This window comes from Lampetra fluviatilis, chromosome 31, assembly GCF_964198595.1.
Source record: "Lampetra fluviatilis chromosome 31, kcLamFluv1.1, whole genome shotgun sequence".
NCBI lineage: Eukaryota > Metazoa > Chordata > Hyperoartia > Petromyzontiformes > Petromyzontidae > Lampetra > Lampetra fluviatilis.
Genome location: NC_136305.1, coordinates 9,301,123 through 9,325,638, shown reverse-complemented (window position 1 = coordinate 9,325,638; position 24,516 = coordinate 9,301,123). Strand labels below are relative to the sequence as shown.

Sequence of the window (24,516 nt, the reverse complement as noted above, 5' to 3'; positions counted from 1 at the left end):
ACACCGGTGTACCGAAGAAGTAAACCAACTTGCACGTTTTGTTCACGTGACAAACCCTTGCCGATTGGGGGTGGCGGGTGTAACGGCACATTTATATTCGAGAGATCGAACCCAACAAATACTTTATGGGGGGAAAAAAACCCACATTCGCTTGTGCGCAGTGCACGCTCACGCACCAATGATGTAATATACCAGAAACGCACACAAAAAATGCATTGTGTTTGATAGCGCCGGCGGTAGTGACCATACATGGGATTATTGCGCGGGCGAGTCGGGGTCGTGCAGCACAAACAATCAATGAATCAGTTTAATTCAAAGTCCCGTTAATCGTGAGTGTTTAGCACGCCACAACGCTACAGGTCCGACGGAACGGGTTCGGATTTTGTGAACATTTGTACAACACCAGTTGCACAGTTCGCTGGACAGAAACACCGAAGCGCTTGTTTTTGCCTCTCAAAGAGCTTTATAGCTCATCGGATTCCTCCACTATCAATAAAGATTCTCATGACTTGGGGTGGGAGAGGCGGGGGAACGCTCCCCTCCTGTGCTTTACAAGTCGGCGAATGCACTCGAGATTCGAGACCCGCATGCTGTGTGCGAGCTTGTTTCTGTGCTCAACTCTCGTAAGGAACAAAAACAAACAAAGATCCCCCGAATAGCCTTAACAGACTGGAGGGGCAAGTGCTCTTAGCGAGCAGCACTTACGAAGGCCAGGACGGCATAGCCTTTGTCTCCCGAGTGGTCGATGTTTACACACCGCACGAGGTACACATTTGAGGCTGAGTCGACCTAGGAGAGGCCCAGGCTCGGTTCAGATAATCGTCGCTGGTGATGGCCGTGAGCCGGAATCGGAAACCCGGGTCGCCGGGTTCGTAACGCTAACCGCTGCGCCACCGCCCCCCACTCGTATATTGATGGCCACACCACGACGCACATTTGTGTATTGTCGGGGGGGCCGTGAGTGGCCCCTCGCGGGGCCTTGCCATGAAGAACATTGACCTAAGGGCACTTGGGTCTTCTTGAACAGCGTTGGGGGCGGAGAGGGTCAACTCCCTCCAGGCCGCAGCAACCACTAACCCGTCCCGCCGTGGCTCTTAAGCGTTGCGGCGAGCACGGGAGACTCACTTGAAGTAGAAGAATATGACGAGGGAGACGAGGAGCACGAGGATGGAGATTCCGTGGCCGGTCACCGCCAGGTAGAACAGGTTCACCGCCATCTGCCGCACACACCAAGCGAGCGATACTCAACATTCTGCTGGCACGGTCGACAAGTAGCCCGCGTGCCGGAAGAGGTGGAGAAAGGTGCCGAGGATTTAAACCCACAAGCGATCTGTCAATCGGTGGCGTAAGCTATCGAGTGTGCAGGCGGTGCAACTGCACCGGGGAGGGGAGGGCCCAATCTGGCTTAGGAGGGGGCCTTCACCGCCAGGCTACAGAGCTTGATAGCAGCGCGGAAAGTAAAGGTTTGTGCGCTGCTAATGAGCATCTTCCAGGTAACTTGTATTGAATCGCGCGGTGAAACAAGAATGAATATGCTGATTTTCGCTCTGATTATCTGTAGACTTGGTGAATTTTTTCCCATTTCATCGATGTGTAAAATGATCTTATCCCCCCTTGAAAAACAAATCTAAAATATGACGCCTGCATAAATCATCGCCATATTGCTCCAAACACGTTGACGCTGATAACAATATATACACTGTGCATCTTCGAGCGAAAATCTTTATGGAAAAACCCCACACCACTATGAAAGTGATCTTCTTGATAAGTTTATCGATGCGTGTGTTACATCACAACTTTGTCACACGCGGTAGTTGGATTATCTGAACCCTGTTGTTTTCATTACTTGCACCAAGGGAAGGAAGAATACAGAAGGAGAGGCCGACCCAAGATCATTTGGATGCCGAACGAATATACTAAATATAAGGTCGCACTAATTACACAAAGTGCTTGCCACGAATGAACCACAACACCATGCTGATCTCGTCAAGAAGCATAACCCATCATGTGAACTCCTCGCAGCAGCGGCTTTTGTCTAGCCATCGACCAAAGGCGGTCACCGCATCGCGCGCTTTCAAATGCGCTTCTGTGGCCGTCTGGAACGTTCTTTCCTTCCGATATCAGGAAGCCACTGGAGCTGTCCACTTGTAAATCTAGATTGAAAAAGAACAATTTCTTTGCAACTGTGTGTTTTGTGTTTAGTTTATTGTCCTTTGCCCGCACCTTTGATTAACGCGATTGGCTACGTGCGGTTGCGAAAGAATTCAACATATTGTACATGCAAAAGCGATAACAGGGACTGATGAGTCGGCACAGCATCTGACCAGGACTGTGAATGAAACGGAAACACGGAGAGAGTTGACGGCCGAAGCATCAGTGGCCCAACGACCGTCACAGTAAAGGGAGAGATGATGATGATGACGAGCAGGGCTCATGCTGACCACGTGAAGGTACTGCTGCTAACTGTCACACTTGTTGGAGTGCAACGGCCCAATTTCACCACTGGATATGCAGATAAATGTAGTGGATGGAGGACGTCCTCCTGATACATGTTTTCGTGCCCTTTACTGGGAGTCGAACCTTGGTGGCCTGCACCTTGTGGGGGTTCAGTGCGGTGGACCCTGCTACCAGAGTGACCCCTTGTGCGAATGCGTGACGCAGCCGTAATTGGTGCAGCGTGACTTTGGAATTCATCCCACGCCCCTCTCCCTCGCCGCCGAGATGTTTGCACCTTCACCAGCTGCTTCCCTGAGGCTTTGCCTCGAGAATCGATACCCAAAAAAGGAGTGAGGTTTGGGTTGCAAATCGTTCTCTGAACGGGGTTTCGGTAGCGCGCTTTCTCCACCGCATCATCCCACAGTCATCGCACACGCGCCGCCTGCATTTAATATTCTGCGGCAGTTACACGGGCAGCAGCGCGGCAAATACGGCGTAAATCAAAGTAATTGATAACTTACCGTCAAGGCTCGTGCGTTGCTAATGAGCCCTTGCTTAGCATCTTCCAGTTAACGTGTACGTATTTGCTCGGTGAAACAAGAACGAATATGCTCATTTCCCCCCGATGATCGGTACACTTGGTGAATTTTTGCATTTCAAGGGATGTGTAAAACATCCCCGTGAAAAACAAATCTAATAACGTATACCTGCATAAATCCTCGTCTTATTGCTCCAACACGTTGACACTGTGATAATATATAATGAAAAGAAACCCACCACTATAAAAGAGATCTTGCTGACAAGTCTACCGGTGCGTGTGCTACATCGCAAATTTGTGACGCGCGAGACGAGTGACGGCAACGGGGGCCGTCGCCTCCGCGATTGTTGTGTTTTCCAGGATGAACGTTTTCCCTTAGCCGCGCTGGCAAACCTCGGATCGCGTTACACGGCAGCCGGAGCCATTTATAACCGGCCACGAGGATACTCGGAGCACAATTAATCTGCTAATTATCTGCGAGGGTGATGTGCACGCGGTTCAGTGCCCGTGGCACATCCCTTGTTGCGCACGACACAAGCTCGGAATGCATTTGGACGCAACAAAAATCTCCACTTCCAATTTTTGTTGCTTGTTGTTTTTCTGTTGCTTCATTTCGGTAGCATGACAGCTATTGTTTTACCCCAGAAAAAAAGGTCACGGGGCTGAGTCGAGCAGACAGAGTTTAATTAATGGCTTCTCATATTCTTGGTTCTTTCGGTAAAGTCATGTAGATAGAAAATAAAATGAAAATAAAAATGAAAATAAATTTAAATTAAAAATAGAAGCAAAAATAAAAAATGAAAATGAATGTTAATAGATTAAAAATTAATTGTAATAAATAAAAAAATATTTTCATTTATTTTTAATTTTCTATCTACGTGACTTTACCGAAAGAACCAAGAATATGAATTCCTGCAGGCAGGAAAGTTTTAAGTCAAAATGTAATGGCTTCTCCTTCGGGTGAAGCGGTTAACCTACTGCGTGGCCCGTGGCGCTAATGAAGCCGGGGGTCTGTGCGATGAGACCCCCGTCCCCCGCCCCCCCAGGCGACACAAACTGCCCGTGCCTAACCCTGACCCACCGGCCCCGTGTGGAGCTTCCCGCTGTGGTCCCCGTAAGGAATGGCGCCGCCTCGGCGTCGTCACCCTTAGGGCCATCATCGCGAGCCTTCGCTTTTTATTTGGTGATTTTTGAAAAGTTTTTCGGTTTGGCCATGTTTGTTTGTTGTAGTACAGAGTTAGACTGATGGCCTAAATCTAAGTTTTCTTGTGGTTGTTGTTGTTTGACTTGCATCCCACTGGGATTTTTGCACACAGTGTTGGTGTACGGTGCTTTTTCTGCAATATTTTGCTGTCTTTTCTTGGATTTTCTGTTTGCACATTGTCAGTTTAAGATGTTTTCTTGTTCATGTTTTTGTTTTTTCGTTTGTTGCGGTTGCACCCGATTCAAGAGCCGAATGGCTCACAGGGCTATACCAAATAAATGAAACTTGAAAACTTGAAACTTGTCTGCACGGTGGCGCAAATTCGACGGCGCAGTTTAACGCCACCGTCTCAAGGCCGGCGAATTATCTTTTTTCGAAATAGGCTGGTGATGAAAATTACAATGAAAAGCCAACACAAAAGTAAGAACAATCACTTATACGCATTGATTATTTCATCTTTTTCAATGTCTGGCCAAAGCACGTAGTCACATTTGCAAATTGGCATTTGTAGCGCCGGCTTGTGCCTCCAAATCCAGCAAAACCCTTTGATAGATTTCGACACTTTTCAAGTCTCTAATAGAAATACAACTTGACACTAAACCTTTGTTGACACTGGACCATCTTTACGGGAGTTACGGTGCACTGCCCTCCCACTCCCACCTCCCCCGTTACTAAAGGATGGACAGCGTGAATAGTGAACATATGAGAGCCAGTGTGCCCCAATGCTTGAGGACTCATGGGCAGAGTGAGTGACGATCGTGTGACATTTCCAAATCCGAGGAAAATTCTGGCATCAACCAAAATGACCCCGGAGAGAACCGCACTCGGAAATACTTGGAAACCCTCATCAATCTCTACTTGGACGTTGATGGACGTATTTCCTGAATTGTTAAACCAACAAAGAGATGCTGGATAATCCCTCTCCTCCGATGCAGCACGTGTGATAAACCATCAAATGTGCCATGCTCTTTGGTGCTTTCGGTAAAGTCACGCGTGTATAAAATAAAATAAATTAAATCACGACGTTTCGATTGCAACACAAGCAATCGTCATCAGGTGGGAAAAACACAGCAAGAACATTTTCTTGCTTTTCTTTTCTTGCTGTGGGTTTCCCACCTGATGACGATTGCTTGTGTTGCAATCGAAAGGTCGTGATTTAATTTATTTTATTTTATACCGACGTGACTTTACCAAAGAGTATGGATCCCTGCAGTCACGAAAACTTCACATCTAGATTTTAGCGTGCCATGCTTTTAGAAACGTTTCCCCATATGTTTGCGCGAACGATTGAAATCACACTTGTGCAAGGGGCGCCTTTCTCAGGTTATCTAGGACCTCCTACCTAAAAATGAATCCTTGACATGTGTTGGAAGTTCAGCCCCATCGAACAAATCAGCGGCACCTTCGTACATTTAGAGCTCCCAAATACACTATTTTTTAAAGCATGAATTCCACCTCTCGCAAGACAGTTCCATTGGCAGTCGTGAGAGAATTACTAGCTTGGGCGAACTCGGCTTGCGCGCGATAAGCCGTGCTGTTACCTTCAGCTTGTCAGCGGTGAATGCATTGCACAGCGTGTAGTTGGACCAAGTCCTGTTGCTGTCGGGGTGACGGAACCATTGTCCGTCCGTGTTGCAAATCTTTGTGACTTTCTCTGCAAAGAAGAAGAAGAAAAAAAAATCAAGCGCCGTGTGTTAATCAGGGCCCCCTGGATCTGTATGCGTGCGATCGCGCCCTTTGGGACGTGCCGAGCGTTCTGCGGCGCGACCTTTACGCGCGTGGGCAGAAGGCTCGAAAGCCGGTCTATATTGTGTTGATTCTTCATGAAAACACGTCTGCGCATGTGGCTCGCATTCATTATATTCGCCAGGCCAGGGCGATGATAAACGTCTGTGAATTAAACGGTTCGGTTATCGGCAATGGGGGTCTACAGAGCAGTGGTGCAGGCGCTATCAACCCGAGTGTGATTCCTGGCCACGGCTGGCATCAGTGGCACATCCTCCGCCCCCCACCCCTCACTTCACAAGCCCTCACTGACCGGTTTGGTGAAGTATGATCACAGAATTCCCATGACCGACACGGCATAGGGAGTCAATCGTCCAGCAGTGGTTTGAACAAGGGCTGTGAATTATTTAAATTAGAATGAAGGAGTGATTTTTTTTTATCTTCTGTACCCAGCACACTCTAACACTCTCACATCGGTAAGGACCCGTGTGTGTGTGATGAAGTAGGCCCTCTGTGTCTTATTTAATGGAAGAACGGCACTCAACACAGAATGCATTACTGCGCAGAAATGTGGTGAAATATGACTTTCTAAATATTCAAAACACCCTCTCGGAGGACATGTTCAGCATTCGACAGGAGCAGGAGGTCGTGTATCGAGAACGCTGCCACAGGCGCAAGGGATGCAATTCCCTGCCTTATTAACGATCATTAAAATAGTTCAACTGTGGTCCCGTGGGTCGTGTCAATGCTAAATTGCTACGATAATTCCAGTGAGCAGAGCACTTCCCACGTTGATGATTGGCTCTCTCTCTCTCACGTACACACCTTTAGCCCCTGTGTCACTCCAACCGTGCCTGGACAATATGATTTGTGGTGATGGGGGAGGGGGGCATCGTAACTATGGGGATGACCAAGAGCAGGCCCAATGTTGACAGAGACGCGACTTCTCTCCATTAAATGTCAACCTGTTGTACATTATAATAATGTCAATTATTTCACCAAGAAAGCGATGTTTGAACATTTCCTACTCACGAGTGGTTTCATGGGGGAGGCAATCTGAGTAAGCGGGGGGGGGGGGGGGTCCTCATGCGTGCAAGGTGGGAAGTGCTCAACACCGCCGTCTCGTGGCCACCTCGCAGCCCCACACCCACAACACCTGGCAAGCCCCGATGGCAGAGGTCGCAAACGGGTTTTGATTCCTTACCCGTACCCGGCCGCACCAGGGTCGCAAACGGGTACCCGGACCCGGCCGTACCCGTACCCTACCCGTACCCGGCCGGGTACGGGTAGGGTACGGGTATCGGGTACCTGATTGCGACCTCTGGGATGAAGCCATGTTGCAGGCGCGGGTGGGTTGATTCTAGGAACTTGAATTGTGAGAAGAGACAAGACGTTGGGAAATGAGTGACAAACAGTTACTCACCAGTGACTCACGGCCTACCCGTACCCGTACCCGGCCGCACCAGGGTCGCAAACGGGTACCCGTACCCGTACCCGGTCGGGTATGGGTAGCCGGGTATCGGGTAGGGTACGGGTATCGGGTACCCGGTTGCGACCTCTGCCCGATGGTCACCCCATGCAAGCATGAACCGGGCTCAACTTTTCTTAGCTTTTTGAGATTTGACTGGACTGGGTGATTTTTTTGTTTGTCTGTTTTTAAATCACAATTGCTGAGCACAGGCCCATAAGTGCCCAAGTGGCCAGCAGGAGACAGCACTGTGGAGGGCTTTGTGTGTTGTTTAAAACATGGGTTTCTGGCCTGCTCTGTTGTTCTGTTTTAGGGTTGTTTTTTTTTTATCTGGTCATTAACAGATTTGATTGTTTTTTGGCATTAGCCAAGATAATGAGCCGCGTGGTGTGAATGTAGGAGACTCCACACGAAAGGTTTTCAGAGACAGACCTTACAGCTGTGAACATCGGTGACTAAACTGTGCTGATGAGTCCTGGTAAGGATGAAGCCAGTCCACTGTTGTCTATCACTGCATTGCTGCTGTCAGTGGGTCACATTTGATGGTGATCTAAGACGAGAAGACCACAATGCACTTGTTCAGGAAATACTGATGGCCTTTGCATATGCCCAGAAGCAGTGTGCTTAATACGCATTTTTCTGCGTGTTGTTTGAAACTATTGAAGGTGTCATAGGTAAGTGTTCATACATTTTTTTAATTGAGTAAAGTTGTACGAACGTGAGAATAGAGACGATGGGAGGGAATTCCAAAGTTAAAGCATTGTGGGGAAATAACCATGAAGAGAAGCGTTGTGGCCAGCAGTGTGGTGGTTGAACACAGAGTGGATGGGATGAAACAGCCAGTCTGTTGGACCACGTCCTCAACACGATTGGGGAAATCAATGAGATTGGGTCATAATCTCGGGCAGATAGGCGGCTGTTTGGGGTGAGACTTCTCACGGAATGGGCTTCGCCGTTAAAACGTCGACCCCTGAACTCGCATATCCCTGCTCCCATCCGCAGCCATATCGCCAACTGCATTTATGAGGACCGTGTTTACTCATCCCCTATCATAACTCAACTCTGCAAGATTTTCCCACCCTCGTTCTAACGTTCAGTTTATGGAGTTGGGCAATAATTATATTAATAAAACATGTCCCGCGCTGCGTAAAAAATTACAGCTTCCCTTTTTACAGGGCTGTGCGAAACCACCAGCTGCTGGGACTTGGCACGGGTGAGCACGGTCGGTGCTAGAGGGCATCTGGAGTATGCCATGGGTGGGTCCTGGGTGGGCCCTACACCACCCCTTTGGCACCACCCAAGTACAAAATCTTTAGCGGTGAATGACTGTTGTAGTGCCCCCCCCACACACAGCGGTTTTACTGCCCCCCTCCACCCCAATCTGACAGGAGGCTGGCTGGGTGCACTGGGCTTGTGATGATTCATGCATTTTGAATCGATTTTCGGGCTCAATATTGTCTAGAAATTTTTTAAATGTAAAGTGTTTTAAACCAAGTCGCTCATGCAAAAATCGTGTGTCACAATACGCCTGTATTCATCTCCTGGTTTAAATAAAGGACGCTACTAATGCTGCTATGTTACATGTAATGTGCAGCCAATTTTTCAATACATTTTTGTATGAAAGCCTCCCCGCGCAATGTCAGTAATGGTGGTTGTTTGACCTTACTGTCCCATGCTGTTCAATGTGGGATGGTGAATGGACCAGTTCAAATGTCACTCGCCACTGATGTTAACTGTGATTATGCACGGGACTCGCGCTAACATTGCGTTTATGCTAATTCTACGCCTGGACTAATGGAGTAAACAGAACTACACGAATGAGACAGATTAAATGAGAATATCAATGAAATGGTATATCGGACAAAAAGTATCCATTAGTGATGTGACTTGTGACTCTGAATCATTATAATTAATTGAATCCCTGAGCTCTCTCGAGAAACGGTGCCTTAATGCGGCGAGAGAGTTTGTGTACGTCTGAGAAGCTGATCGCTATACCGTCGAGAGCCTAGTGCTCTCAGAAGGGTCACCCAAGGCGGGAAGACTTCAGTGGAGACGTCAGACAAAACCCGTTTCGAAAGGTCCCCACATGACCTTTTCAAATAAATTGTGATCCAAGAAAGCAACGGGAAACTACTTGGATTATTTTTCCCTTGAAAACTTCAATGATGACAAGCAAAATCAACAAAGGCCCTGAGTATCGGCGTCCTTTAAATAGGACAGGGGTGCTAAGAATCTCCGAGCTTGTGTCAAAGAACCCTTTCAAAGTAGCAACTTGGAACGTTAGAAGTTTACTTAAAGCAGGAAAACTAGCCAATGTCATACAAGAAATGGATCGACTTAAAATCAACATAATCGGTCTAAGCGAAACTAAATGGCCTGGAACAAAAAAGTTTATATCGAGCGAACACCACATCTTCTGCTCCGGAGGAGAAGAAAACACCAAACAAACATACGGTGTCGCCTATATAGTACACAAGAAATTAGCGAATAAAGTCAACAACTTTACCCCAGTATCAGAACGAATAGCACTACTACAATTAGCAGGCAACAAAGTCAACGTGAACATTCTACAGGTTTATGCTCCAACAGCAGATAAAAAAGATCATGAAATCGAATCGTTCTATGAGCAACTAACCAACACGCTGAAGCCGCTGAAGAAGCAAGACATCACTATAATCCTCGGCGACTTCAACGCCAAGGTTGGCCACGGTCGAATGCAGAACATTGTCGGAGAACACGGACTCGGAACACGGAATGAACGAGGCGACAGACTGGTTCAATTCTGCCAAGAAGAACGTTTCAGTATTGCTAACACGTGGTTCCAATTACCACCTCGACGACTGTACACGTGGACCTCGCCGCAAGACTCCGACAACAACATCGTCAGGAACCAAATCGATTATATCATAATTAACATCAGGTTTAAGTCCAGTGTGATTACAGCAAAAACCTACCCTGGAGCCGATATATCGTCAGATCATAACCCAGTAACAGCTACAATAAGACTCAAATTGCGATCAATACAATGTACAAAGACGAGACGAGCAGATCTGGAGAAACTGAAGAACAGCGCCGATAAAAGACAAGTACAGCAACATCTCAACGATAGCATCCGCTCAATAACAACAGAAACAGCAGATGTTCAGGAGTACTGGCGCTCGTTCAAACAATGCATCACAGAAACAACAGAAGTCATGCTGGGACATCAGCCACCGAAAAAGAAACAACGATGGATGACACATTGTATTCTCGATCTAATGAGCAAACGAAGAATGTACAAAAATAACAACTTGGAGAAGTACAAACAAATGCAACAGAAGATCAGAGAAGTAATCCGACAGGCAAAAGAAAAGTGGATGGAAGAACAATGCGCCGAGATTGAAGAACTAATTAAAAAACATGACAATTTTACTCTGCACAAGAAGCTCAAAGAAGCTGGTAACATCTACAGACCAGCCTCAACAGCTACATTGTATGCGGACAACAACCAACCAATCCTAAATAAACAGGAAAAAATGGACACCTGGACAAACTATATACATAAGCTCTATGGCGCCGCGAGATCATCTGCAGAAAAAGACCAACAGATGTCGAAAGACGCTCTACACATTTTAACATCAGAAGTAGAACATGCAATCAAAACAGCTAAGTCAGGCAAAGCGTGCGGGCCCGACACAATCCATGTAGAATTGCTCAAACTATTAGACAGTAACAACATACGACAACTGACTAATTGGTACAATCAAATATACAATGGCAATAAAATTCCATCCGACTGGCTACAATCCATCTTTGTGGCCATACCAAAGAAAGCAACACGCCGGAAATGCGAGGACTACAGACTGATAAGCTTGATGAGCCACGTGCTGAAAGTCTTCCTGAAGGTGATCCAACAGCGCATACGCTCCACATGCGAAAATGCATTGAAGAACACACAGTTTGGCTTCTGCAAAGGACTAGGCACAAGAGAAGCAATCTTCTGTCTACAGATACTACTACAGCGATGCTACGAACATCAGAAAGAAGTGTACATCTGCTTCATAGATTACGAGAAAGCCTTTGACTCAGTCGACCACGACCGACTAGCTGCTCTATTAAAACAACTGGGACTAGATAAAAACGGCATCAACTTCATCATTGCTCTTTATTGGAAGCAAACAGCCCAACTCCGATATGACAACGAATTGACAGATCCAACACCAATACAAAAAGGTGTACGACAAGGCTGCCCACTTTCACCCAGTCTTTTCAACATCTACTCGGAGCAGATTTTTGATCGAACACTAGCAGATAAAAACATTGGTATTAAAGTCAATGGACAATACATCAACAACATCAGGTATGCTGACGACACTGCACTGCTGGCCGATTCGGAACAAGACCTACAACAAATCTTGGACGAGGTTGCCACAGAGAGTCAAATATGGGGCTTACGAATTAATAAAAAGAAAACAAAGGTTATGATGGTCAGCCGAACTACAAGCGAAATAACAATCAAGCTTGGCAGCGAAAAATTGGAACAAGTACACCGATTTAAATACCTTGGTGTAATCATTGACGATCAGTTGAACCATGAAGTCGAAATCAAGAGCAGAATTGAACAAGCAAGGCAAGCATTTATTAAATGGAAAACACTCCTTGCAGACCGCAACTTGAGTACATCACTGAAACTGCGTACACTGAAATGCTACATCTGGTCAATTTTGCTGTACGGAGTTGAGACGTGGACACTGACAATAACAGCAACAAAAAGGCTCGAAGCTTTCGAGATGTGGCTGTATCGAAGAATGCTGAAAATCCCATGGACAGCCAAAACCACCAATACACAAGTTCTGCAAGATATGGGCACTGACAGGCAACTGTTGAAGACCATCATTAGCAGGAAGTGTTACTACCTAGGCCACATTGCCCGAAACGACCACAAATACCAGCTATTAAAGCAAATCCTGGAAGGAAAAATCGAAGGGAAAAAACGACCAGGACGGCCAAAAACGACATGGCTCAGTAACATCAAAACATGGCTACAATTAACAACAGCAGCACAAACTCTACACGCCGTGCTAGACCGGGACCAATATCATCGTGAAGTCGCACACGCCGTTAGGCAGCACTAAAGAAGAAGAAGAATCCCTGAGAATACGTTGAACCAATAGGGTCCGGGTTGGAGCAGTGTTGTCAACTTAGCAATATTTTCTCTTGATCTTGTGACAAATCTAGCGAATTTCTGGGTCGAGGAAATTATGCAGATTTGAGAGTGATCCCACGTGTGCACTGAGGATCCTTCATCAGTTGGCCATTGTTAGTTTACTATGTTTAACACTCAACAAATTGCCTCGTGACATTCATGACGGCTCTAGAAGGTCTGTCGAGTGACATCTAACTACTTTGCGAGATTCGTTTGGAGACTTTCACGCTTCGAGGAGTTGGCACCAGTGGGATAGCGCGTGTGCGTGCGTGCACTAATGGACCTTGCAGATCGAAGTCGGGGAAGTAGTCGGGACAGTGCTGCATGGCGACATCCCCTGCCATGGTGTCTCCCCAGCAGAGCCATCCGTCCCACGTGCGGTTGCAGTGTTTCCCTGTGGGCAGACGCAAGGACACTCCACTCCTACCGCATAGAGTGACTCCCCCAACGCAACGCAATTGCCAGTTGGCATGGTGTTGCGTTTTTGCGTGGCTTCCAAGAAAACCGGAGCTGCCGTGGGGGAAATGATTAGCTGCGCACTGGATTTGAAATCCAGATGTTACCAGTTTGATTCCATCTTCCGGCGCAACAGTTGATACAATGCAGCTTCAAATCTAGAAACAATGCAGCAAGTTTCTCCAACCCAGCCGTCTGAATGGGCTCGCCACAGTTAAGTTGATAGGCAGGTCGGGTGCGGTGGGAGTAAAGTGTGGCTATGCCCACCTCTTACAACACGTCCGGTCAGCGTGGAAGCATAGACCAAATATCCTTGAGAGTTCGCTCCAATGGAGGCTCTTCCATCAGTAGTGAAAATAGCAAGCAATTGCAGGGCTGCGCCCCTACCTTTTATTTTTCCAAAGGAAACTGCATGCCCAGAGCGTGGCCGATGGACGCACAGTCAAGGCACGCGTTTTTGTTTTTGGCTCGTGTTGTTTTTCATTCAATGTCCTCAATTAAGAGGACACTACCATATCCTGCAGCAGAGGAGGTTGAGCGAGATTGGCATGAGCCCTGGTGACAAGACATGAAATGGGGCCTCCCCGCCCGATATCAACCCCGTTCTTTGTAGCCCAGAGCCTGGGCCCCCTAAAACCCGCGGTCACCCGCGCAGTTGGACTGCCTGCACACACGATAGCTACGCCGCTTGCCCACGGCCCGCATTCGGGTATGCCAACGCGTGTCACGGGGTTGGCCCAAGCCACTTGAGCCCATTTCGCTGTGGGTGGCCCTGTGCTCACGGGAGAGCGGCCGCGCTTTGTAGAGACGCAGTAACAAAAAGAAACGAGAGTCGTCTTTCGCTGAAGAATTCCTATGGCATCTGCGTAAAAAATTAACCCGTAAAAACAAAGTTTTTCACTATAAATCCTTTATATGCGTGGCATCGGTTTTATTTTATTATTCATTCCTGTTTTTCTTGAGTAAGAGTTTCATTTTTATCACATTGGTATTTTAAATAAAATATGAAAAAACAATTTTCCTAAAAAGTGGAACATTTTGGAAAAAAAAATTCACGAAAATAAATTGTCATGCACAACGAGTCTGTGTGCAAAATATCAGCTCGATTGGATCACGGGAAGTGGGTTAAAAAACGACCGAAAGATTTGCACGGTCGTAAGCGCGCAAGCAAGTGAACTTAATATAAAGGATTTAAAAAGCACGCACATCTGTTGCTGTGGTGCTCTGAAATGCGACAAATGCATCTTGGGCCATGAAAGGAAAAGGATTGGGAATTTGCCACAATGAGCATTATGTAACAATAGCCCCGTGATTGCAGTTTTGATGTCTTACAAGCACAACTTGAATACAGTGCGGTCTATGCCAAACATAATTTGATTCGCATTCTTATAATAACGAGCAGAGGGATCCCAATTGCACTCCAACGGAAAATAAGAGACAAATGTCATTGCCACACTCTGCTCACAATCCTCCTGTACTCGGAGCACTCAAAGTAATCTGCCATTTTTATGTAATAAAATGCCGAGATACTATATTGCGAGTGTTTTTTTCATTTTCTAGGATTTAAGAATATTCTGGTTAAATAATGTCATTAATAGGAGCACAAATTTGAAAAGGTTACAGAGATTGAACCGTGGTCAGTTTTCTGTATTTGTTACGCCCACCTCTTCTGTGTCACTATTGTATGTCTTCCCAACTTCTTCTTTTCACCATTTCAATTCAATTAAATGTTCATTTGTTGCATGGAAAATCCCGTTTAGCCAGTTACCCGGCTAGTTTTAGCCCACAGCCACGAACAATAGAGGCACAGATTATGTTCAATAGTCGTGTGATTTTTTTTTTGCTATTTATATTTATTGCAACGTAACAAGAGCTCCACGTCGCCCCTGCCTTGGTCAGTGTGCCTCCAGTATTTTTAGTGCAGACTGTAGACCCTGGAGCAATAAGAACCCTGGCCTGAGGGGCTCGAGCAGTGCCTGTTAAAGGCCCCCCAAAGGCGACTCAAACAACTTCCCTCGCATCCACGCTCCGAGAAAAAAAACCCACAAGCGAGAGCGAAGAGCGCCCGTGCCCAGAAACACGATGGTCGTTGGCGATGGATTCTGGCTGTGCAGCAGGGTTTATTGTCCGATTCCCCTCCCCACATCCTGCTGATCTGATATCCTGACCGTGAAGAAAATTAAGTGGGCTTGGGTCCAGTGTGAGGAAGGGATGATTGACCGGTGGTCAAAACTCATGTCAAAATGGCAGCCATTTGCAGGTAAAGCGCCCGAGAGAATGTCCACTGCAGAGACAGTGGCGAATTCGGCTCGCGTAGGGTGCTAAATAGATTGCTACATTGCGAGACTGTAAGAGATGACCGTTTCAGGAGGCCCTGATCCAGCAGCAGCGGAACGATCATGGCTGACGATTGCAATGATGTTGCCTCGAGGTGTGGCTTCACCAACATCGCGATGTGCGTCATCCTGGGTGCCACGCCCACCGAGCCACGAGCCCCACCTACACAGCGAGTGACCTCGTCCTGACATTGACCCCATCCACTGCTCAGGTAGCCCCGCCAACTAATTGGGTAGCCCCTACCCTTTGCCCGCACCACTAGTCGAGCACCAGGCCAGAGCGGTTTTTTTCCGCAGCAGACAAAATCTGTTCATTTCTTTGTCGCAAATACTTCGGTGGAAACGAGGACTGTCCCGGTCAAACCAGGGCGTTTGGTGGCTTCAAATCCACGACGGTGCCGTTCTTGATTGCGTGTGAAGGCTCCGTAGTGCCGGACGGGCCCGGGTAATAATGTGGCTAAACAGTGGAGGCATTTCTACCGAAAGTGCGAAAGTGCCTTTGGCCATATAAGCCGTGAGGCCTGGGCACCACGGAGTTCTGCAGCAGGCCAGCTCGCATCGCTCCTCAGCGCTGATTTAAGCTGCGTTTACGCGAGCGCTTCATAAAGACGGCGCTGTTTGTTTAGTAGGTTATGTATGCGTCATAGCTGGTGGTTAATCTGGCAGTGAACCCGATTTTCGGTGACAGAGTGTAGCGAAAAGTCAGGTTGGAACTTTATCCTTGTTAAAGGTACCTGACACCGCTTACAAACTAAATCCCGTGTGTTGTGTTTGGACTGTGCGTTGGCTGTGCCTCTCCCCATCTCCAACTGCCACTATCACGGGTTTCCTTTCTTCCTATAAGGTTCGAAACAAACCAGGACCGATCATGGAGAGATTAATATGTCCAAAGGGGGGAGAACTTCACGTCTTGAGTGGTGTATTATTGCAGAGATGGGATTATTGGAGTTAGGCACTAGCACTACATTATTGTAGCCTGCTTTCTCATAACTCAGTTAAAAAGTTTTTAATGACAAATACGGTGAGATGGATGTGCGTGCTAAAATTATTCCTGGAACAACGTTCTGTAATGTTCCAGTTGATTTAAGCACTGGGTGTATTTTTCCCCAACTCACAATCATTGAGACTTTCAATGCCCCGAGATGACTTGCAGATTTCCCAGCACAGCATCAATCACAACAAAATAACAATCCTTGGAAAATCAGGACAGGTGGAAGGTGTTTACTAGGGCCAGCTGTGTTAGCCGGTAGCTAGCTATGTTTGATGGGGATAGCTGTGTTTCTAGATGTAGCTATGCAAACTTGCGGGTCACTGGCTGTGTGTCTGTGGTGTGGCTGTGTTACTTGGGTAGCCGTGGTGTTTTGTGGTGTGGCTGGTTCAAGTTAATTTTGATGAACCAGGTGAGAACTCAAGTAATCAAGATAGTCCCATTTTCAAGAGGGACCTGGGGCCTTACTTTGCCGGTCCGAGGCGATGTTTGAGAAGTATAATACAAATGTAGTAATTTGCAGTGTAATTTTCGAATGTGCCACATTTAGACCCAGACACCTGGACACAATGAAAATACTCTTTCTGAATGACATGAGGGGATCTTTTAACGTCCACTGTGAAGCAGACGGTGAGTTAGTATGATTATGGTTATTATCCCTGCAGGAATAATCAGGGCGGCCACTGGATTCTAGCCGTTAAGATCTGCAACAAGCGGTTAATGCACTACCGCTCGGCCGCATCACCGCCCATAAGAGTTGTCTGGCCATCGAACAAAGACGGTCACTACATCGCGCACTTTCGGATGTGCCTCTGCGGCCGTCTGGAACGCTCTTCCTTCCGATATTAGGAAGCCATTTTTAAATGTAGATATTTTTCTAAAACTTCTTCTTCTTTTGACTTTGTTATCCTTCCCCGCACCTCCGATTAGCGCGGTTGGCTGTGTACGTTGCGACAGAAGTTCAATATACGTGCGTACATACGGGTGGCACGTGTGAGTGGGAGACTGACCCATGCCAGTGTAGGGCGGCTCCAGCAGCATCCTTTTGTTGCACTCGTACTGCATCTTGGAAATCCGATGCGTGTTGAGGTGCTTGGCAGGGGGCCGCGGCGTCGGTGAGGGCGGCGTCTTTATGACCTCCCCAGCCGTGCCGCTCGCCAAAATCTCCATCGGCTGTCGGTGTTACGGAATTACACAGCTCAGCTCGGCATCCCGAACACGGTTATTCCTCACAGACAGAGAGGGACGAAGCAGCATAGCTAAACCCAGCATATTTAATTTTAGTCGCTGGCGTGGGGATGGCTGACCTGCACATGTCACCGTTGCCTCTGGGCCCTTACAGGGCTTCTCCTAGTCGTGGTAATAGCCCATTGGGGGCTAGAAATATTTTTAGACCCTCCCCCCCCTCCTTATCAATGTATTAAAACCTCGTAAAAATGCAAGACGTATAGATGTGGTGAGATAAGAGAAATGTATACAAAAATATAGGTGTGGTGAGGTGAGAAAATATTGACTTTTCTAAGTTAATTCGCATTTTATTTACGAGGAGCTGATTTCAGATGGTATTTCATGCACCCCATTATTTCATGAATCTGGAGTGTCTTGGACTACTTGGGGCCATACACTTTGGCTTGGTTTTCTTATGCCTAGCTCCACCACAGACGTCTCTATAACTGTGCACCCACTGGAACCTCTCATTACTAATTGCCAATTATCCGAGCTGCTCGCCCAATAAATTGTTGGATGAAGTCACTAACACGGCTAGACTCTGAGGACTGTAGGTCCTGTCTATGATGGTCTGGGATTTGGTGGGGTCCATCTAGGGGCCAGCTCAACATTGAACTCTGACCTCTGATGCTGAGATACTGGCCCTGGATCTGGGATCCTGACCGTGGCTGTAGCCGAATCCAGATTCTGACTGGGGTTCGCTCCACTCTCGTTGTAACGATTTCACGATTTACATTTTGTGCAGCATCTAAATACAACGGATCTCAAGATGCTGGACAGAACATTTTGCACAAACAGGAAATAGAAATAAATAGAAACGGTTAAAGCGTGTAACTACATAACGGTGACAAAGCAAAATAAGACCGAATGCAGCGTCCCCACGCATCAGCCCCATCGCAAGCTACGGTTACGACCTCTGAGGTACGAACACCATGAAATATCATGGGAAGAAGAGTACAGTATAGTATCACGCGTTGTCTTGAGTGGTTTAGTTTTGCATAAGTGACATAAACTGGGTCAAATGTCCCGGAAAAGCTGACATATTTCCCAATGCAGCGGCCGCAAAGAAACATTAGGACAACCCTTGAAAAACCAGGACAGGTGGCAACCGTAGCTGCAAGCACTCAGGAGCCAAATGGCGCTCCGCAGGCCACTTCCACGCTGCCTCGACGCGACCCCAGGCCACGCAGCATGTGGTACAGGAAATATAACTGCTACCCTCTTGGCCCTCACGTGTTCCAACACGCAACTCAATGATTCTCCGCGTGTTCGTGGGTTTGTGGGGGGAGAGCGGTGGTGCGCTACGGACCCGGCGACCCGAGTTCGATTCCTGCTCACGACCAATAACGGTGGCGAATATTTGAACCGGTCCGGGCCCCCCCTAGGTCGATTCAGCCTCAACTGATTGACTGGTGTGGTGTTTAAACATCGCCTCTAGGGAGACACCCACCCCCTCGTGTGCCGTGCCGGCCTTCATGTATGCTCGTTAACAACACTTGCCCCAACAGTCTGTTAAGGCTATACGGGTGTCTTTGTCTTTTGTCTTCGTGAGAGCCTAAGAGCCCAGCATGCATATGAACCCATTCATCCTAAAACGTGATTCACCGTAGCATCTTGTTTACATAATGCACATCGAACCGCCCGGCAACGGGTGCAGTCTGCTGAATCGTGTGATCACAGATAAGAGAAAGAAGGCACTGTGTGGCTGAGTGATGCATGTTGGTGGTGTGTGCCCATGACATTATACATCGACGTTTGTCGAGAACCAAAACCCACGCCAATAACAACCGCCCTTCTTCATATCCCTGTGACGAACAGCCATTTCCCAGAAACGCTTCCGATTGCATGTACACATAAACAGTATTTCCTTAATGGGAACTGTTCTTGACGGATTTTGAGCTTTGCGATGAGTGCTTATGCATCATCACGAGGAAAAATACATCTTTATTTAGAGCCCCGAAGAGAGCCAGGCGAGAGAGTCTCTTTTGAAAGGCAGATATGCCAACTTCAGCAACGGAGTATAACGCCTGCCACTAATGATTATGTCCAGTGTCGTTGATGCGGTTGTACGTTCTCTGGTGTGACACTGGTGAGACCAGGCCCCAGAGGTCGCAAACGGGTTTTGATTCCTCACCCTTACCCGTACCCGGCCGCACCAGGGTCGCAAACGGGTACTTGTACCCGTACCAGGCCGTACCCGTACCCTACCCGTACCCGGCCGGGTACGGGTAGGGTACGGGTATCGGGCACCTGATTGCGACCTCTGGGATGAAGCCATGTTGCAGTCGCGGGTGGGTTGATTCTAGGAACTTGAATTGTGAGAAGAGACAAGACGTTGGGAAATGAGTGACAAACGGTGACTCACCAGTGACTCACGGTCTACCCGTACCCGTACCCGGCCGCACCAGGGTCGCAAACGGGTACCCGTACCCGTACCCGGCCGGGTACGGGTAGCCAGGTATCGGGAAGGGTACGGGTATCGGGTACCCGGTTGCGAACTCTGCCAGGCCCTGAAGATCAAGGCTGTCTCTGGTGTAGGCCACTCACTTTCAAAGACGATGCATATATACTTATCGGAGCGTGTTTGTTTGCATGTTCACCACAAGTGCGTGTGGTTAATGCAGACTTGATTCCTTACAATAGGCATTTATTTGGTGTTTTAATATGTTAACACCTGTTTTATTGCCAGAAAGGGTAAAATCTATTCTTTTTCATACGTTGACACTGGCAAAAAGCTACAATTTTACATTCGTATGTTGTACACATTAAAATCGCATTGTGATGCTGAGAAGTAGAGCTTACTATTTAAAGTAAGACACAACGTTGGATTGGGGTATGAGAACGTTTGTGTTAGAAGCCCTCCCAAATTCCGTTGTCCAAATAAATACGCAAATCGCTTTTCATTACATAATCGGCTTCGGGAGGATTGCATCTCAAAGGCGGCACGCAGGCCTCTCTCTCTCTCTCCCACGTGCGTACGAAGGACATCGGTGAGTCCACGTGGCATGTACCCCGAGAACGTCGCGAAGGAGCGCTGCCACTCGTCTTCATTTGCGAGCGTTCAAATTAGTAAATGCGCACATCGATGCAGAAGCACGCCGTTGACTCATTTGTTCCATGGGGTGTTTCGGAACGTGCGATTTGGGTGTCCAGGCGAATGGGAATATGTAATTGGGAACATGTGATTGGGAACAAGTGAATGGGAACAGGCATGCTACTCCCTGGAAGTGAATTAATTAATAGATACACCAATGTACATGTCCTGTAGCTTGGTTTGCAATAACAATCAAAGGGAATGTACTGGTTGTGTTATGTACATCTTTATCCCATCTAAAACGATAAGATTCGAGGTAGGAATGTAATGGACGATCTATCCTGTGGCAATCTTATGAATTGTCACGTGTCATGGTCACGATTTCAGAATAATTTTTTTTTATTGTAGCGAACGTCAGTGCCTATAGTGTGTCTGCAGGGGGGTTACGTGAACCCCACCAACTCAAAACGTAGGCGCCCTGAAGGGCATGAGATATTTGCACGCGCAATTCAATGCGTGTGTCGACACCTCACTCGTATGAATTCACGGATCGATGAAAGTGATGCAGTCACTACCTAAGTGATATATTTTCAAGGGGAGGGTTTGGACAAGCAATGTGAGAAAAAAAACCCAGCATATTGACTACAATCACAGTACGCCCGTCGTCAGCCACGATCAATCCACTGATGGATGGTGACTATCCCAAAACTGTTATTATCATGCACATCATTTGTCGTGTTTACTCCTCGAGTGGAGTTGAAGCTTTCAAATCTGCTTTAAGTTGTACCCACCCAGCAACAGAGCAAAGGGCTGTTTCATCTACATAACAAAGGCTCAGTGCCATTTACAGCAGCCGTACCTTAACAACTCTAGCACCTCCCAATTCAACCAGTCCACACAACAAAGGCTCATTCCTAGCAGCAACCTCAGCCGCACCAACCTCACAATAATAATACAAAACTCCGATCCAGGTGCCTACCTTGCATGGCTCCTCCCCCCCTCAACCAGAATATATACAAGGACGGGTCTCTTAGAATTTCTCTTTACTTGATACAGCAATCGTGCTGTGACGGTTCCACCTGAAGACGGAAGCTTGTGTTGCCTCCGAAACGTCGTGATTTTTATTTGACTTTTATTAATTTTTCTTTTATTTTTTACCTACGTGACTTTATCGAAAAAACCTAAGAGTTTGGCCAAACATCCCAATGTAGGATCCTCCTGAATATGTCTCGATGGTGATGCTCCTTTTGCAGACCTTTGTCAACCCGCAGCTGGACTGAGGTCTACTGCCCCACGCTTTGCCGTGGCGACTGCGGAACAAGTTCCCCCATTGATGCTTTAGTAATTTAGTAATTATCTTGACTTGAAGCTTTCGTGACTGCAGGAATTAATATTCTTTGGGTCTTTCGGTAAAGTCACGTAGATAGGTTCAAATGAATGAAAGTAAAATGCGATCGAAACGTCATGAGTTTTTTGTTCAGTAAATTTTTATTAATTTGAAACTATCTACGTGACTTTACCGAAAGACCCAAAGAATCAGTAATTATCATTACATGCAAATATATAATCACGTTATTAATCATGTCGACCACTTAAATATTGCAGCTGAAACAATAGTATTTTCAACTTGATTTTTGCACATAGCCAAATGGGCTAATCGAAGGTCCGGGGTAAGCACAACAAGCTAAACTCAAAAAGCAGTTCTAAAGAAATGAGTTTTCAATCTAGATGATTTAAAAGTGCATATCTCCAGCAACTTCCTAATATCGGAAAGAAGAGCGTTCCAGACGGCCGCAGAAGCGCATCTGAGAGTGCGATGAAGTGACCGTATGTGTACGATGGCTAGCCAAAAGATTCGTCACAAGATTGTGTATGACCTGTGCTGTACTTTAGTACTTGGATTCGTTCTGCAATATCTACTTTTAAATAAATATTTAAACTTCACGAAGAGAGGCTTCTCTTGAAACAAGTGTGATGCTATTACTTATTCGAGAAGCAATGATGACTAAATGAAATCCCACATTTCCCACCATCGTTTCTACAATTTGTCGTGGTAACAAGCTCATTGGAATGAAGATGCTTGTAATCACCAGCGAAACGTCGAACTCAAATTGTAACTGTCGTGGGCTTACTCTCCAACACACCAGTGTGGTGTACTAGTAACGAATGGGCCACGTTCTCTGAGAAGAGAACGAACCTTACTAATTGGCTGTGTCGGGTGGTCGTGAGTTAACGACACATTTATATATTCACGCGATTTATCCCATTAAAACCTTATTATGAAGCTCGACAAATCGAGTGGTAATTGTCCAGTGCTCAGAACGCGGGGATCATTAAAGAGAGGCATTACAAATCGGCAACCTCTGTCATTCAGGCGAAGCTTGTGTCACCCAGGCGGGCGCCGTGGTGTTAACGGTCATCACACCGCACCATCCGCCGGTTCTAGGCGCTGTCTCAATACCAGAGGTCGCAACCGGGTACCCGATACCCGTACCCTACCCGATACCGTTTGCGACCCTGGTGCGGCCGGGTACGGGTACGGGTAGACCGTGAGTCACTGGTGAGTCACCGTTTGTCACTCATTTCCCAACGTCTTGTCTCTTCTCACAATTCAAGTTCCTAGAATCAACCCACCCGCGCCTGCAACATGGCTTCATCCCAGAGGTCGCAATCAGGTACCCGATACCCGTACCCTACCCGTACCCGGCCGGGTACGGGTAGGGTACGGGTACGGCCGGGTACGTGTACGGGTACCCGTTTGCGACCCTGGTGCGGCCGGGTACGGGTAAGGAATCAAAACCCGTTTGCGACCTCTGCTCAGCACAGCAGTTGAAACAATGGGGCGCGTTTCTTCCCCCGCTTCCGTCAATACAACGGTATGAATGTGTTACACCCACAGTTAGATATTCGTCAGGTCCCGCGTGGTGAGGTTCGCGTGGGAACTGCCGCTTCTTCTAAGACGTCTGGTCAGCGTGGAAGAGTAGGCCAAACATGCCTTCTCGAGCAGGGGCCGGCAAACCAAAATAAAAATAATTGTATTTTTTCGAATTCGGTAACAACAAAAAAACTCAACATTTCAAGAGCCGCAATGCGTATGAATGCGAAATGGTCCTTAAAAGATAACATTCGGAAGCACTTCCTTAAAGAGCCGCATGCGGCGTCGGAGCCGCAGGTCGCTGACCCCTGCTCGATGTGGATCTCTCGAGCGAGCTGCCGTAGCTGCTGCTATCCTTACGGCAGCAAATCTCCGCGAGCAGGTAATTGCAGGGCTGCGCCTTCACCTCACAATCTCGCACGCACGGCGCTTGTCACCCTCTCGCTCTCCGCCGCGAGTGCCAGCCCAGAGTTGCCTTGTGGCAGAAGTCGCAACCGGGTACCCGATACCCGTACCCTACCCGATACCCGGCTACCCGTACCCGGCCAGCTACGGGTACCCGTTTGCGACCCTGGTGTGGCCGGGTACGGGTAGGCCGTGAGTCACTGGTGAGTAACCGTTTGTCACTCATTTCGGGTAGGGTAGGGGTACGGGTACCCGTACCCGGCCGGGTACGGGTACCCATTTGCGACCCTGGTGCGGCCGGCTACGGGTAAGGAATCAAAACCCGTTTGCGACGTCTGCCTTGTGGGCACGAGGCAAGGGCAGGTGCCAGACGCTGGAATCTCAGTGAGCCCTTTTCCTGCCTTCGGCACGGGGCGCCGAGCGAGATATTTCGAAGCCGCTGCGCGCTGTCGTTGCCCGCATGGCGCTGGCCCAGAGGCCCAACGCGTCGCTGGGAGCCCCCGGGGTTTGGTGAACGCGGCACCAACCTGGAAGCCGACGAGCAGGAGGAAGAATATCCACGGCGCGCTCGCCATAGCTTCGTGCCAGATGTTGCGCCTGCAGCTTCAATTAAAATGATCCGGCTTCACGAGACGAAGT

General features: G+C 47.7%; 1 protein-coding gene across 2 annotated transcripts in view; it reads right to left on the bottom strand.

The window, feature by feature from the left end:
• The window catches only part of LOC144943525 (calcitonin gene-related peptide type 1 receptor-like), a 50,740-nt gene that overhangs the window by 15,394 nt on the left and 10,830 nt on the right, over window positions 1–24,516 (bottom strand). For both annotated transcript variants that reach the window (XM_078871055.1, XM_078871054.1), the window contains exons 2-6: window positions 24,405–24,516; window positions 17,347–17,509; window positions 12,840–12,950; window positions 5,720–5,832; window positions 1,126–1,217 (exon numbers count right to left, since the gene is read on the bottom strand). In XM_078871055.1, coding sequence (XP_078727181.1) covers window positions 1,126–1,217; window positions 5,720–5,832; window positions 12,840–12,950; window positions 17,347–17,509; window positions 24,405–24,452 — 527 coding nt within the window. In that variant the 5' untranslated portion in view covers window positions 24,453–24,516. The remainder of the gene's footprint in view (window positions 1–1,125; window positions 1,218–5,719; window positions 5,833–12,839; window positions 12,951–17,346; window positions 17,510–24,404) is intronic.